This window comes from Pleuronectes platessa, chromosome 11, assembly GCF_947347685.1.
Source record: "Pleuronectes platessa chromosome 11, fPlePla1.1, whole genome shotgun sequence".
NCBI classification, from domain to species: Eukaryota; Metazoa; Chordata; class Actinopteri; order Pleuronectiformes; family Pleuronectidae; genus Pleuronectes; species Pleuronectes platessa.
This window is the reverse complement of record NC_070636.1, coordinates 17040950-17054049: the sequence shown is the minus strand read 5'-3', so window position 1 is coordinate 17054049 and position 13100 is coordinate 17040950. Positions and strand designations below refer to the sequence as shown.

General features: G+C 44.0%; 1 protein-coding gene across 1 annotated transcript; it reads right to left on the bottom strand.

The window, feature by feature from the left end:
• Positions 1-273: 273 nt before the first annotated feature.
• On the bottom strand, positions 274-4864 carry LOC128450567 (photoreceptor outer segment membrane glycoprotein 2). The gene is made up of 4 exons (XM_053434094.1): positions 4767-4864; positions 3642-4465; positions 2365-2611; positions 274-1778 (listed from the first exon to the last, which is right to left on the bottom strand). Exons 2-4 carry the CDS (start codon positions 4220-4222, stop codon positions 1506-1508), a joined length of 1101 nt encoding a protein of 366 aa, XP_053290069.1. The 5' UTR covers positions 4223-4465; positions 4767-4864; the 3' UTR covers positions 274-1505.
• Between the last annotated feature and the right edge of the window lie 8236 nt (positions 4865-13100).

Below are 13100 nucleotides of genomic sequence, written 5' to 3'. Positions count from 1 at the left end.
TTTGTTTTTTTAAATAATGCTCCATCCCCACTTCAAGTCAGACAGAGGCCGTGCCGCAAGCAATTTGATACAGAGTACGTCAACATTTCGCTGACAGAACTTTATTAAAAACCCTTTAGCGAACACAAAGCTCTTACTTCCGGTGAGAAGAACCTGACACCAGCCAAGATAGAAACACAAAATAGATCCATTTGTATTGAAACTCAAGTTTCCTCATTTGTATGAACTAGGAGGGCACTCGAGAGAGCGCATAACTCCACCAAGGGCCAACAGTTCCCTTAAGAAACCACATTATATCCATTAAATCTTGATTTTTATTTGGATCTCCACCAAATTTCATACACATCCCCAAAACATGCCTCATATTTTTCATCAAGATCCATGAATTATATATATATTTTTAAATATTAAATAAAGTGATAATAATTCTTGAACCTGCACCAAAATTCAATGGATTCTTCCTTGACTGATACCTCATCCTTCCACCAATTTTCATTATAATCCATCCATTACTTCCTGCTAACAAACAAACAAATAAACACAGACGAAGACATGACCTCCTTGGCGGAGCTATTGACACTAAAGCCGACTGAAAAGCTTTATTGTCAAGCTTTTCAAAGCTCATCCCAATGAAAAGAGATTTCAGTAGACGATTGGAACACAGTGGCATCTCTGAGGCACATGAGTTTCAGTGTAGTGATGGTTTGAACCTTCTATAAACTCTGTTATCAGTTGGTAAAAGGGTTTAACTTTTAAAGCATGATCATACTGTATTTATCCCATTGTGTACTATGGACCTAAATAACATTTGCTGATGGAAATATAGAGAAAAGATGATGAAGATGATACTAATGTTGTAAACACCCAGAACAAAAGAGAAATTAATTGTTGTGCTCTTCCAGCTCCTACAAAGCCTTTTTCATTTGAAGCTGAATCACCCTATTCCTGAAAATGTAACTTCTTCACTACGACTTCCTGATAAAAAATCATTATAAACTCTTGACTCTATTTTCTGACACATTTAAGTGAGGAGAAAAAAATGTGTGTGATAATGTAATATTGGTGCTTCACTGATTTCTTTGAACAATCATGTTTGATTATAAGTCCATTTTAACTCCAGTTTTGCAAATATACAGGCAGCCATACCACGCAGGCAACAATAAAACATTTGTAAACAACAGGTTACAGTACAGTTGTGTACGGATGTGTTGGATGAATGTGAACATTTGGGATGATTCGTGTGATGGTGTCTGTATCAGGACAGGTGGGAAATTTATGATGAATTTATGGTTGGAAACAGTCACAAAAAGAAGGCATTGTCTTAGAAAATATTCCACTCAAGAAACATATTATGTGATGTAAGATTGTGTCTCCATTTCCACACTAGCAAACACCTTTGTCCAGGTGTTTCTCAGCTGTAATTCTTGATCCGACTCTTCTTAAGTAGTCTGGGTATTTAGTCCCACAGTGATGCTCTTCACTGGGTCCTTTTTGTAAGAGAGAGGTCAACTGGTTTCAGGGATCTCCTTTGGCGGCACGTTGTCTGGCCCGTAGTGTGCTTTGGAGGTGGAGGGGACATTGATGTTTGGGTCTCCATTGTCGGCCGTGTCGATCTGGTTGCTCTTGCCCAGGCTCTTGATGATGTTCAGGTTGGTGCGGGCTGTTTCCATAAAGCTGTTCTCCAGCAGCCAACCGTCAGACTCGGAGTTTGGATCCCCCTGCCTCAGCACGTTTTCCAGGGAGGTCTGAAGGTACCGGACTCCTGTCAACACGGACAGCTGAAAGAAGACACACACAGACCTTATGGGATCAAACTGAAACTTGAACAACCATGGCTCACAGTAGAGAGCATACACCTCTGCCAAGGCCAAACAGTCCCCTTAACTTCAATCAAGTCAAACCAAATTTCACACATGAAGATATTAGTCCTCTAAACATTTCCTGGCGTATGTCCCAACCCTCAACCAAGTTTTTGGAAATGTATTCAGTTGTTTAGTGTAATCCTGCGAACAACCAACCAGCCAATCGACCAGACAACCAACCAACTGACCAATCAACCAACTGACTGATTGACCGACCGATGGACAGACTGACCAATCGAACAATCAGCTGACCAATCAACCAACCAACTAACAAACAAACAAACAAATTCGTTGAATGGCAATTGACCAACCGATCAATTGTACGACAGACCATCTGGTCAACCAACATCTGGCTTACCCACAATTCAACTTGACCACCAGCAGTTCAGCTCTCTCTGGAACCACAATACACTGCGTATTACTCTTTTTTCACACAAGTTGGAATGTGTGGAGTTCCATTCCTGCTGCGACCTTCTGTTGGCAGAAGCCTGTGTCTCCTCACCTCAAACAGCCAGGTGATGAGGACCGCGAGGCCGATGGACTGCATGATGTAGTTGTAGTGCTCCAGCAGCGCCTGCCGACACCCTTTCAGCCACAGGTTCAGCTCCTCCGTCTGGTGCTCGTAGTTGAAGTGGGCAGAGTTGTTGGAGATCTGCTGCTGGATGCAGGGCCGCGGAGAGTTGACGTTGCAGCAGCTGAAGGGGACTCCATTCATCAGGTACCTCCCCTCCACGTTGCTCCTCAATCGGCTGGACAGCAGGGAAAAGATGCAAAGGTTGATGTGAATGGATTTACAGTGGGTGAAATGGTAGATCTCTACAATCTGTGGGATTGTAGAGATTTACCATTTGAAATATGTACCGGCATGTCTTGGTGAGTATAGGTAGTCTGACAGGGAAGGATGATTTAACTTTTCTCCCTGAATTTGATATATTAGCTATTCCTTGTTGGACAAAAAAAAAAGATCAAATGTTGTACTCAGTGGTTCATAAACATTTTCTTTTTAAATGTTACAAACAACCCTGTCACATATGTAATGGATCATTTTTCCGTTCGGTTTCTCTAAACTTAATAATGACCACAGTTTCACTAGGAAGCATTTCAGAAGGTTTTTCGTGTTGTCTGGCACTCGTCAGTCTCTTCTAGGTTATCTGGTGAAAGTTAATTACAGTAATTAATGCGTTTATTCTTTAATCAGCCCGCCAGGCTGCCTGTCTGACCAAGAGCTGAGTGGTGCCAAAAGAGGACAGTCTGCTGGGAGACTTCCAAACGCTGGAACAACGAGAGGAGCTGGCAGAACCTGACGCCTCCGAGAGGATCCACCCAGAGTCCTGAAAAGGATGTTGACTTCAACGCTGACTGCTTTGGGATTCAGGGTCGAGAAAGTCTTCTTAATTATAGTTATTACCTCTGCCAAACAAACCTTGGCTGTTTGTCTAATAAAAAAGGATTACACAAAAACTACTGGAAAGATGATCATATAACTTGGCGGAAGGGTGTGGGTTGGGGAAGAACCCATCAAATGTTGGTGTCGTGGGTAGACCCAGGGAAACATTTTTTAAACTTATTTAGCATTGTGTTTTTTGACATTTTGACAGATTTGTATTAAAAAATCTATGAGCTTGTGCAACTTGTGGCCGCATTTTATTGAATTTAAGGGGACTGGTGAGACTTGGTGGAGGTCTGAGTGCCATTGTAGTTAAAGCTGAAATATACATAATAGAAAAGGTATTCACATATTAAGTGGATGTTGTTACACCTTTTTTTTTTGGTACTTACTCCACCACCTCTTTCTGAGACATGTCCAGGTATCGGCTGCTGATCCACTGGATTCCGAACCAGTCTTTGTAGCCGTTGTTTCCACAGCAGCGGAACTCTATCTGCAGGAGGTCCACAGTGCGCTTCAGAAAACATCGTCCCGGCGTGTCTGTGTCCTTGTAGAACTTCATGGCCTCGGCCAGCCCCAGGTTCAGAGACTCCTCCAGCTCCCCACGCATGCTGTAACACATCAGCGCCCCCACCAGCACACAGAAAGTGAAGAAGAAGGTGCAGATGATGTAGGGCAGCATGATCAGCTTCCAGCGCAGGAACTTGGTGGTGTCCACGCAGTCGTAGCAGATCTTCCCACCCAGGAAGTTGATGGCACAAGCGATGAAGCCCACTGCTATGAGCATGTTGGGCACGTACTGGATATCCCTCTCGGCCATCAGCTCCGCTCGCTTGTTGATCTCCACCTTGAGAAAGAGCCCCAGACTGAACAGGATGGCCCCTGTCAACACTGAGATCCAGTTAAGGATCCACAGCACCTGGGCCAACTTATCCCGCTTGGTCTTGGTGAACTTCACCCTCAAGACCGCCATGGTTTCTTATCCTCTCTCAGTTTTTCCTTTTAAGTCCAGGGCGGGGGATTAAGGGTGGGACACAGGTAGATCAGGGTGGAGGAACAGGTTATCCTCCAGGGGGTGCCGGGGACCAGTGGAAGGGGGGTTGGTTGTACAGTTCTCTGAAGGTCCTCCTATAAGCAGCTTAGCCTGGATGTCATGATCGATATCATGTGCACGCTGCATTATTGTTCTATTGTCGGCGCGGACAGATCTGTGACACTACAGTGGAGAGAGTGTGACAGATAGAAATCACATTAACAGCACAGTTGAATGAAATGGTAAACACTATTGAAAAAACAACACAACAATGTATAATCAGTTGTATGCAAAGAGGAAATCTACATCTACATGGAAGACTAACAGAGAAACAATCAGGGACATTTAAAAGGGTTTAGAAACAGAGTATCCTCCCCTTTAATCCACTGATTCTTTTCCCTTGTTTCAGGAAAAAGTACCCTGTAATAAAATATAAAAAAAAGCTGACACAATGAAAAATATAAATCAAGAAAGACCCACCTACCTCAGCCTGGTCAGCAAACACCTTGAAAATGTAACACCATTCTCCTCTCGTTTTCTTTTCCTGCTGACATCCTCAGATTTGGTCCTGAGAGAGCGGCGTGGTCGTATAGTGAGGGAGTTAGTATGAAGGCAGCCACAGCAGCATCAGAGTGTGAGACGATTGGCCAGGTCCTGACCCTCCTGCTAATCCCCTTTAATCATTAATCAGCCCTGGGCCCCACGAGGGATTTGGACCCACCTTCTGCCACCTTCGCAAATCTGACCGTCTCTGCACTGGAGGAAGATGGCTGACAGCCACAATAAACTGTGTGTTTGTTTGTTTTCATTTGAGTCAAATGTGAAAGTTAAACAAAACAATAATAATACACATCTATCTGGAGATGATATATTATACAGGAATTACAACCTCCCTATTTTCCCTGTAGTTATGCTCCAGGCTTTATGTAAGCACAAAGAGTTAGATATGTTCATTTCTATTTGATGAAGACATTTCATAAAAATAGAAGAAAAAAATGCAGCTGTTTTAAAAATTGTAGCACATTGTGTTCTTCAAAAATGCTAGAAAATTCAGAAATGGACATATTTATTATTAGTATCATAAGTAAGTTTTCCTATTTATAGACTACCTACAGGACAGGGTCAATTCAGGGGCCAAACAGTTTTCAGCTGGGGCAGGTTCCCCCTTGGCCCCACCCTGGATCCACCCCTGCTATCACATATAAGAAAGACAAGCATCGGATCCTCACATCTGATAAACTAAAAATAAATGTTTTTAATGTTTGCACAGAAAATTACTTTATGATTATTGGAACATCAATGTAGTGGCCAGTTAATTTGTGCAATTCTACGTTCCAGGCATGTGATGCTTTTGGTAACAGCCCATTCTGCACGAGTAAGCTTGTTTCCCTTTGCCAAAATATAAAAAAAAGCACCTGCAAATACCTGAAAGATTGAGTCCCCAACATACACACGCAAACTGTCATGCATCCCCAAGAAAGTTTGGACTGTTTACAGATGCACACACAGGCAGACAAAATTGTAAGCTATAAAAAACAATAAAAATATATAATAGAAAATATAAAAAGAATCTGAAATCAGCTGTACTGATAGCTTATCATGTCATGTTGACACAAATAAACACTAATGATGTCCACAATCGGGGTGATTCTTACCTCTATATTGTTCTTTCTTCTCTTCCTCTACTTTGCGGTGCTTTCTGAATTGTGCCCCTGATAACTTAATCTTTATTTGTTTCATCTTTGACTCTAACCGCAGTCTATCAAGCGCAAATTCTGTGCGAGCCGCCGCCTGACTGTTCACACAGGGAGCCGTCCAGGAGGAGGTTTTAGATGCTGGCTTGCCTGTCCACGGAGCCACGGGTGGTGACATCAGCAAATGTCCCTACTATGCTGCCAAAATGAGGAGGTTTTTATACTTCTCTTTGTACGCATCATGCTGCTATGAGGAACTGTTGTGAGGTTGTTGTTGTTTAGGTTTGTTTTTCTCTTTTTGTGCATCTAGCGGCGTCGAGTGGAACGGCATATGCCGGTCAACTCGCCATGGCCGTACTCGGACACCCAACGGGACAGGTTCTGTTTGCGACTTGGATTGCTGCTCTGGCTGGATTCGCTGCTTGGTATCTGATGTGATCCCACCTCCAGCCTGTCATTTTGCCGCTGAGAGAGGGAGAGGGAGGAGAAACATTGAGGGAAGGCTAATAAGGAGATTGAGACCATTTCATAGTTTAATACAAACATTCTTTAGGGGTCCAAGCTAATTCGATATTGCATATTGCTAAAGAGGAAAGCTGACAGGAAATATACTTGGTCTTATTGGACTATTAGCACATCAACTTCATCCATCTCTCATGCTATGCCTTGATGTGTTGTTTCTCCGCTTCCTTTGGACTATCTTTCCATTTTGTGTACCTTCAGAGTATCTGGTCGTACCTCAAAACCTTCTGGAGCTGTTTGCTGATATGGCACAGAAGCACATTGTGTGAATACTTTGATTTTATAATTTTTTTCAATTTTTCTGTGAAATGACTTTTCGATGCGGCCCTACTTATAAACTGTAACTGGCTTTACAGCTGACAATGATGCACCTATATACAATACACTGTTACACAAGTTCAGTTTTTTTTTTAATACATTTTCACATTTCGTTATTCATACTTGGCCTCCAGAAAGTAAGTACATGTGCACAGACAAGTGATAGGAATCCGAAGCTGTTTTTCAAGACATAACACACCTACAACTTGACAAGTGCATGTTTTATTAAAACTATTTCAGATAATTGAATGTCTCCTGATGCATGTTGAAATGATTTAATTCTTTGCTTTGGCTTTTAGTGCTATATTAGGATTTAGGTGTAAACAGAGACATTTTCTATGTTAGAGAAGGAAATTCTCTTCTTCTAATATTAATGGTTTATCTACATTCTTCTAATAGACCTGTAGTTTATCTACTTGACGGTTACTGAGAGGTAAGTCTTTTAACAGCTCATTTGTATTGAATACACAAGTATCTACCATCGCTACAACTGTGTACCCATCATCCATATTGTGTTGTGTACGACTTTGAAGGAAGTTTTGTCCTGTTAGTACAAAACTTTTGTGTCGCTTGTACTGTATGCAGTGTAATTAATTTACATTTTCACCCTGACACAGTATGCTTGTTGCACACAGAGTACCAAAGGAGATGTGTTGATAGTAACATTTAAACCAGGATGCTGTGCTCTCAACGCATACTGCCTGTGAAGCTCATTCAGGACAACAGCTGGAGTGCAGAGGAACCCAGCAGCCAGCAGGGGGCAGCGTCAAGACATCACATGGAAACAAAAAGCAGCAGCAGACAGTGATTTTTGAAAGGCGTCAGAAGATAAGGTTGTGAACTACTGGTTTATTCTCTAACAATAGGTTTCTAAAGCATGTTAAATCATCCAATATCTAAAATATAAATGTAACTTTTAAGTAAGGCAAAGCAGCATAGAATGACACGGACACACACACAATAATTTGTTCATCTTCGTAATATGCTTATTTCATCACGCAAATCAGCAGGCGGTGTGGCCTAGTCGGTACAGTGGTCGTCCTCCAACACAAGGGTCACGGGTTTGAGTCCCACTCTTTCCTCTCTTTAGGCCGGCAAAATACTGAAATCTAAAGATTGATACGAATTCAATTACCTATAAACTGCAATATATCTTAAATTAAAATTATTAAATATTTAAAAAAGAAGAAAACACTGAAATCTAAAGATTGATACGAATTCAATTACCTATAAACTGCAATATATCTTAAATTAAAATGATTAAATATTTAAAAAAGAAGAAAACTGCGTGCGCAATTCCTGCGCAATGGGCTTCTGCACAGGATGTGCGCAGTGGGCTTCTGCGCAGAATGTGCGCAATAGGCTGCTGCGCAGGATGTGCGCAGTTTCTTTTTTCCCCCCCATTTAATTTAATAAAATTTTTTTATATTTAATTTAAATAAAATAAAATAAAATTTACTTAATTAAATTCAATTTTTTAAATATATATATTTTTTGTAATCTGTTAACTGAACTACTTTATAAGACTGCTTTCATTCGAAATAAGCACCTTTATCCCCAGTAAGACGAGACATAGATAGCAAATTGCTGAGTGATAAATTAATAAAAACTAAATGTGTTCGAATTGTGAAAGTTACAGTAGAGTTGAGTTGTAGAGTTACAAAGCTGGTTTTACCGTAATGAGTCAACCAGCGCGGTTCCATTTGAAAAGATTCTCTGAATACAGTCGAGATGGCGAATCTCTCTTTTGAAATGTTAGGGACAGGACAGTTGTTTCGCCCTAATCAAAATCCCCCTCATCCGCACCCATGAGTTCGGGCCCAGCTCCTGTGTCCACTGGTGTCCTGGCAGCGTAGTGGCGTGGGACTGGCTCATCCCTGTGGCCCAGGGAGCGCATTTCTCCGCGCTGGTTCAGGGGTAAATGATGCTGGTCCTCACAGGTGACTGACCTAAGCAAAGCTGTAGCCGCCAACCCCCCCCCCACAGGAGATTATGTGCTCGTGTGTGTGTGTGGCCGCAGCGCTTCCAGGTTCTTCCCGGCACTACGCTGCCGGTGTCGCGGGGTTAGAGGATGATGGTGTGACGTTACTGTATTGTTTTACATTGCATGTGTCACGTCATGATAAATCAGTCTCCTATGTCGCCTGTACCAGGAGGCCCCTACCTCTGGTCAACACACACACACACACACACACACTGTTAAATACAACACTCGCTACCACGCTGCAAATCAGCCAATGAAATGTTAACTGAGAGTGAGATTAGTGGATTAACGTGTACCAAAGTAGCTTGTGTAAGAAGAGAACGCAGCCGCCGCGCCAGTCAGCAAATCCACAGGGCAGACAGAGCACAGACACACGCTGCTGCTCAGACCCAGAGTGAAGTAAGTACTGACAATCTTAACTATACTGTTTTCTCAAAGTAGACTCTGGAGAAACAGCGACCACATTTACACTTTAACCTGTGCATACCATCCATTTATCTGCTTATGGAAACATTCTCAGGTTTCTCAGTCTTGAGTGCACAAGTTATTTAACCACTAATGCAGATACTGTAAGTACGTGACATGAGCTGTTCTTGAATAACCTCTAGTAAAATAATCTGTTTTTCTTTTGCCACTGTCAACCACAGGTGTCAGCACTATTTGTCAGTCATGGCACCGGGATCTCTCCACGTGAACCTCGGCCCGATGATATGATATCAGATGGTCGGACATCATGTTGGATGCAGAGGGCCAGTGGTCTGAGGCGTTGGCGAGCAACAACGTCAGAGCCATCATACGCTGGCTGCGGACACTTGAAGGTACATCAGGAGCATCTACGATGAAACGATGGTTCTGTTTCTTCTTGTTTGATTCACGTTTTATCTCCAATAAGGTGACGTCGACATGGAGGAAATCCTACCGAGCTTCAGCTGCTGGGTGCAGCGGACGTCAGAGTTTACCAAAAAGGAGTTGTTAACATTATGTGAGTACACGTCTCCTTATCAGGGGCTAATATAATGTTATGTGTGATCTCTGCATCTGTTTCATCTCATTCGTTTCCCGCAGGCTTCAGTCGGTGCCAGAGTCTCTGGATGTTTCTGGACCGCAGCTCTTTCACCCGAGTGCACATGCTGCTCCAGAGACTGAGGAACCTGCTCACGCTGGCAGAGTGGGCGAGACGACAGCTCGCCTCAGCCCACCTCTGGCACGGTACACACACTTCAGACCTCTGCTGCAGCAGCATGGCTGGTTTGGAATCGTTCTCCTAACCTGTTTTGCCCTTCGTGCAGGTGTGGGGGTCCCGTGTGGGGTCTGCAGGGACACGCTGAGCTCCTCGGACGTCAGACGAGGCTGCTGGGGTCGAGAGCACAGGGCTCTGAAGCAGCATATCTGGCTGGGGCGGCTGGTTCAGTGGTTCGGCATCATGGGGCTTCTGCCCAAGCTCCCTGGTACATATATCATCACACAGCGTTTTTATCTCCACGGTGAAATGTTATCACATGCTTTCTATCTGTTTCTCATACCATCAGAGGCCCATGAGGTGAAGCGTATCTCTCAGATGTGGAAGGAAATGGAGCACAGCCATCAGAAATCTTATCTGGAGACACTTGGGTAGATCAGGGGATTTGACTTGATGTTTCGGGCCATATCTAGTTAGTTTTTCCTATTTATTTCCTTCCTGCTTATCTGTTTGTCTACATTTGTCTAGATGGGAGGAGGAGGAGGGAGGAGGAAGAGGGAGCTCTTTCATACGGGGTCTGGTGACTGAGCTGAGCAAAAAGCACTGGTGCGTTTGGGCCTCCGAGGACTGCAGGGATCAGCGCTATCCTCCTCCAGATCTGCAGGCCCTGCTGAAGCTGGTGCTGGTGCCTCGTATCGACAACATGTCAGTGCAGGCAATCGTATCCATTCCAGCACAGCATCAACAAAGCCTTTCTGTAGAGCACGCCTTTTTCTCTTGCTCTGTTCTGTTCGGTCACAAGATATACATTCAATGTATTTGATATAGTCCTCAACCTGCACGTTGCAGCTCATGTACTTTATCCTGGACATGACGAGTTTCTTGCAGTGCAGAGACGACCTCCTCCGATCTTTCTGCCTCGCGTTCACAATCCCTGCCGGCTTTTCCCAACAAATCCGGGCCTTCTGGCTGCTCGACCATGGACACGTCAAGGTAAGAACCCAAGAAGCAAAAGAGATTTAATTAATCAGCCGAATGATTGATTCTGATTTCGATGAAGCCATTATAATGAGCCAGTACAAGATGACTGGGTGTCAGCTTCAAGGTCCAGTTAACCACCCTGTTGATCACTTTAGTGTCCTGGTTCTAACAGCTGTAATGGTCTGCAGGTGAAACTAATGGTCCACTTGAGTATAGTGCGTATGATTAATGTCGTAACACTCCACTGTGCCACTCATTAGTGGTTCAGCTACTCCGGATTCTTCTCTCAGTGGAGGAGATTCTTTAATGGACCACAGGAAATATGAGTTATTGTCCTGATGACAGGATTTCAAGGAGTTTTCTTGCATCCCACATTATTAATATTTCCTAATATACGGTAAATTGAAGGAATTCATGTGGTGCTTCTCTAGTCTTATCAACCACAAAGCACTTTACTCCACATGCCACATTCACCCATACATTCACACAGTGCTTCTATATGCTGCAGTTGTTTTATCTATTGTGGGGAACCTGCTATACCGTCTGAGCTAGAGCTGCCCCTAATATGAGGCCCGGCGGTTCGATCCCCATCTGCCGCATTCTGCATGGTGAAGTCCTTGGGCAAGATACTTAACCCCACATTTCCTCTGAAGTATGATAGAGGTAGTGCTGCACAAAGATGCACTGTGTGAATGTGTGGAAAACAAAACTGTACTCTAAAGTGAGTAGAACTGCTATAAAAATACAGACCACTCCAGATTTACCAAATGCATGCTGACAGCATTGTAAAATAACAAACAATCCTATAGAAGTACTGTGACTCTATGGGACACCCTCCCCAGGCCTCCATGGAGCTGCTGCTGAGCCCAAGGGCCACTGTGCCCTGGCTGCCGTGGCAACACCGCTGCATCATCCACTGTCTCCTGACAAGGAAGCAGCCGTCTTCAGCACTGAGGTACCTCCACTGGGCCAGACCTGCCATAGAGAGCGCTGAAGATGCCCAACTGTTTGTAGATGTACTACTTCAGAACAGGTGCATATACAGCTCGCAAGTCGTGTGTTTGATTTCTATATCGTGTGATGCTGACGATGTCTGTGGGCTCCAGTTGTGTCTCAGCGGCCTGGGATCTGCTGAGGAGAGGCCACACAGAGAGCGATGACGCGGCCATGTACTTCCTGCAGGCGTGCAACAGATTTGGTCTGTGCACAGAGGCTTTGAAGTACATTCCTGCAGGATGCAATGTGGGTGGATCTCTTAATATATAAGAAAACGGATTTACCAAAGATGTGCCTTGTAAATTACATTTTATTTTGTTGGAAATCTTTATCAGGCTGAAGGAGACAATGGGACTAAGAGTACAGGGATGAAGGAAGGTGAGGGAGAGAATTAATAGCATCATGACTGAATAAAATGCATCACAAATTAAGTCTGACTTTTCAGCAGGAAGGCCACCCTGTCCACTGTCTGCCAAACTGTATCAGGCTCAGAACACAGTGTCTCCAGGGGAACTTGTCCAACTGGTCAGATTTGCTGCGATGGAAGTGAGAAATCCCCGTCCCAAGATAAGGTGCTGAGGTTGTGGATGTGGATGAAAGAGGCGGATTCACGTTCAGGAACCCAGAGAACTTCAGCAGATCATTTCTTCATGTTCTTTATTCCAGTGGGCTGGTGTGGCCAGAGCACGCTGAGAGAAAATCGAACAGCAGAGAGATGTTTCTGTCAACTCAGACTCTGAGTCTTCTCACGCCCGGCTCATCCCCCATGGACCTGACAGAAGAGCAAACAGCACATACAGAGGAATCCGGAGAGGAGCTGATCCATAATGTATTTTCAGTGTCCATGCTGAAACATAACTGAGTCTTTCAACATATGTTTTTGATATAATGGTCTTTTTATGTGTCCTTGTCCCAGCAGCAACACGAGACACACAAGCACTCGTCTTCCTGCAAGGAGCTGACCTCTGACTCTGTCTCCTCCTCCCCCGCGTCCTCCTCCCTGCCTCTGTTGAGACGGGGTTGTCCTCACGTGTACGAGAGCACCTTGACTCTGCAGAGGATCTCGTCTCTTCTCACCGACAGTGAGAACAAGAGCGTGGGAGACGATGAAGAGGAGCGCAGACCCCCGTCGTCTGTTGATGT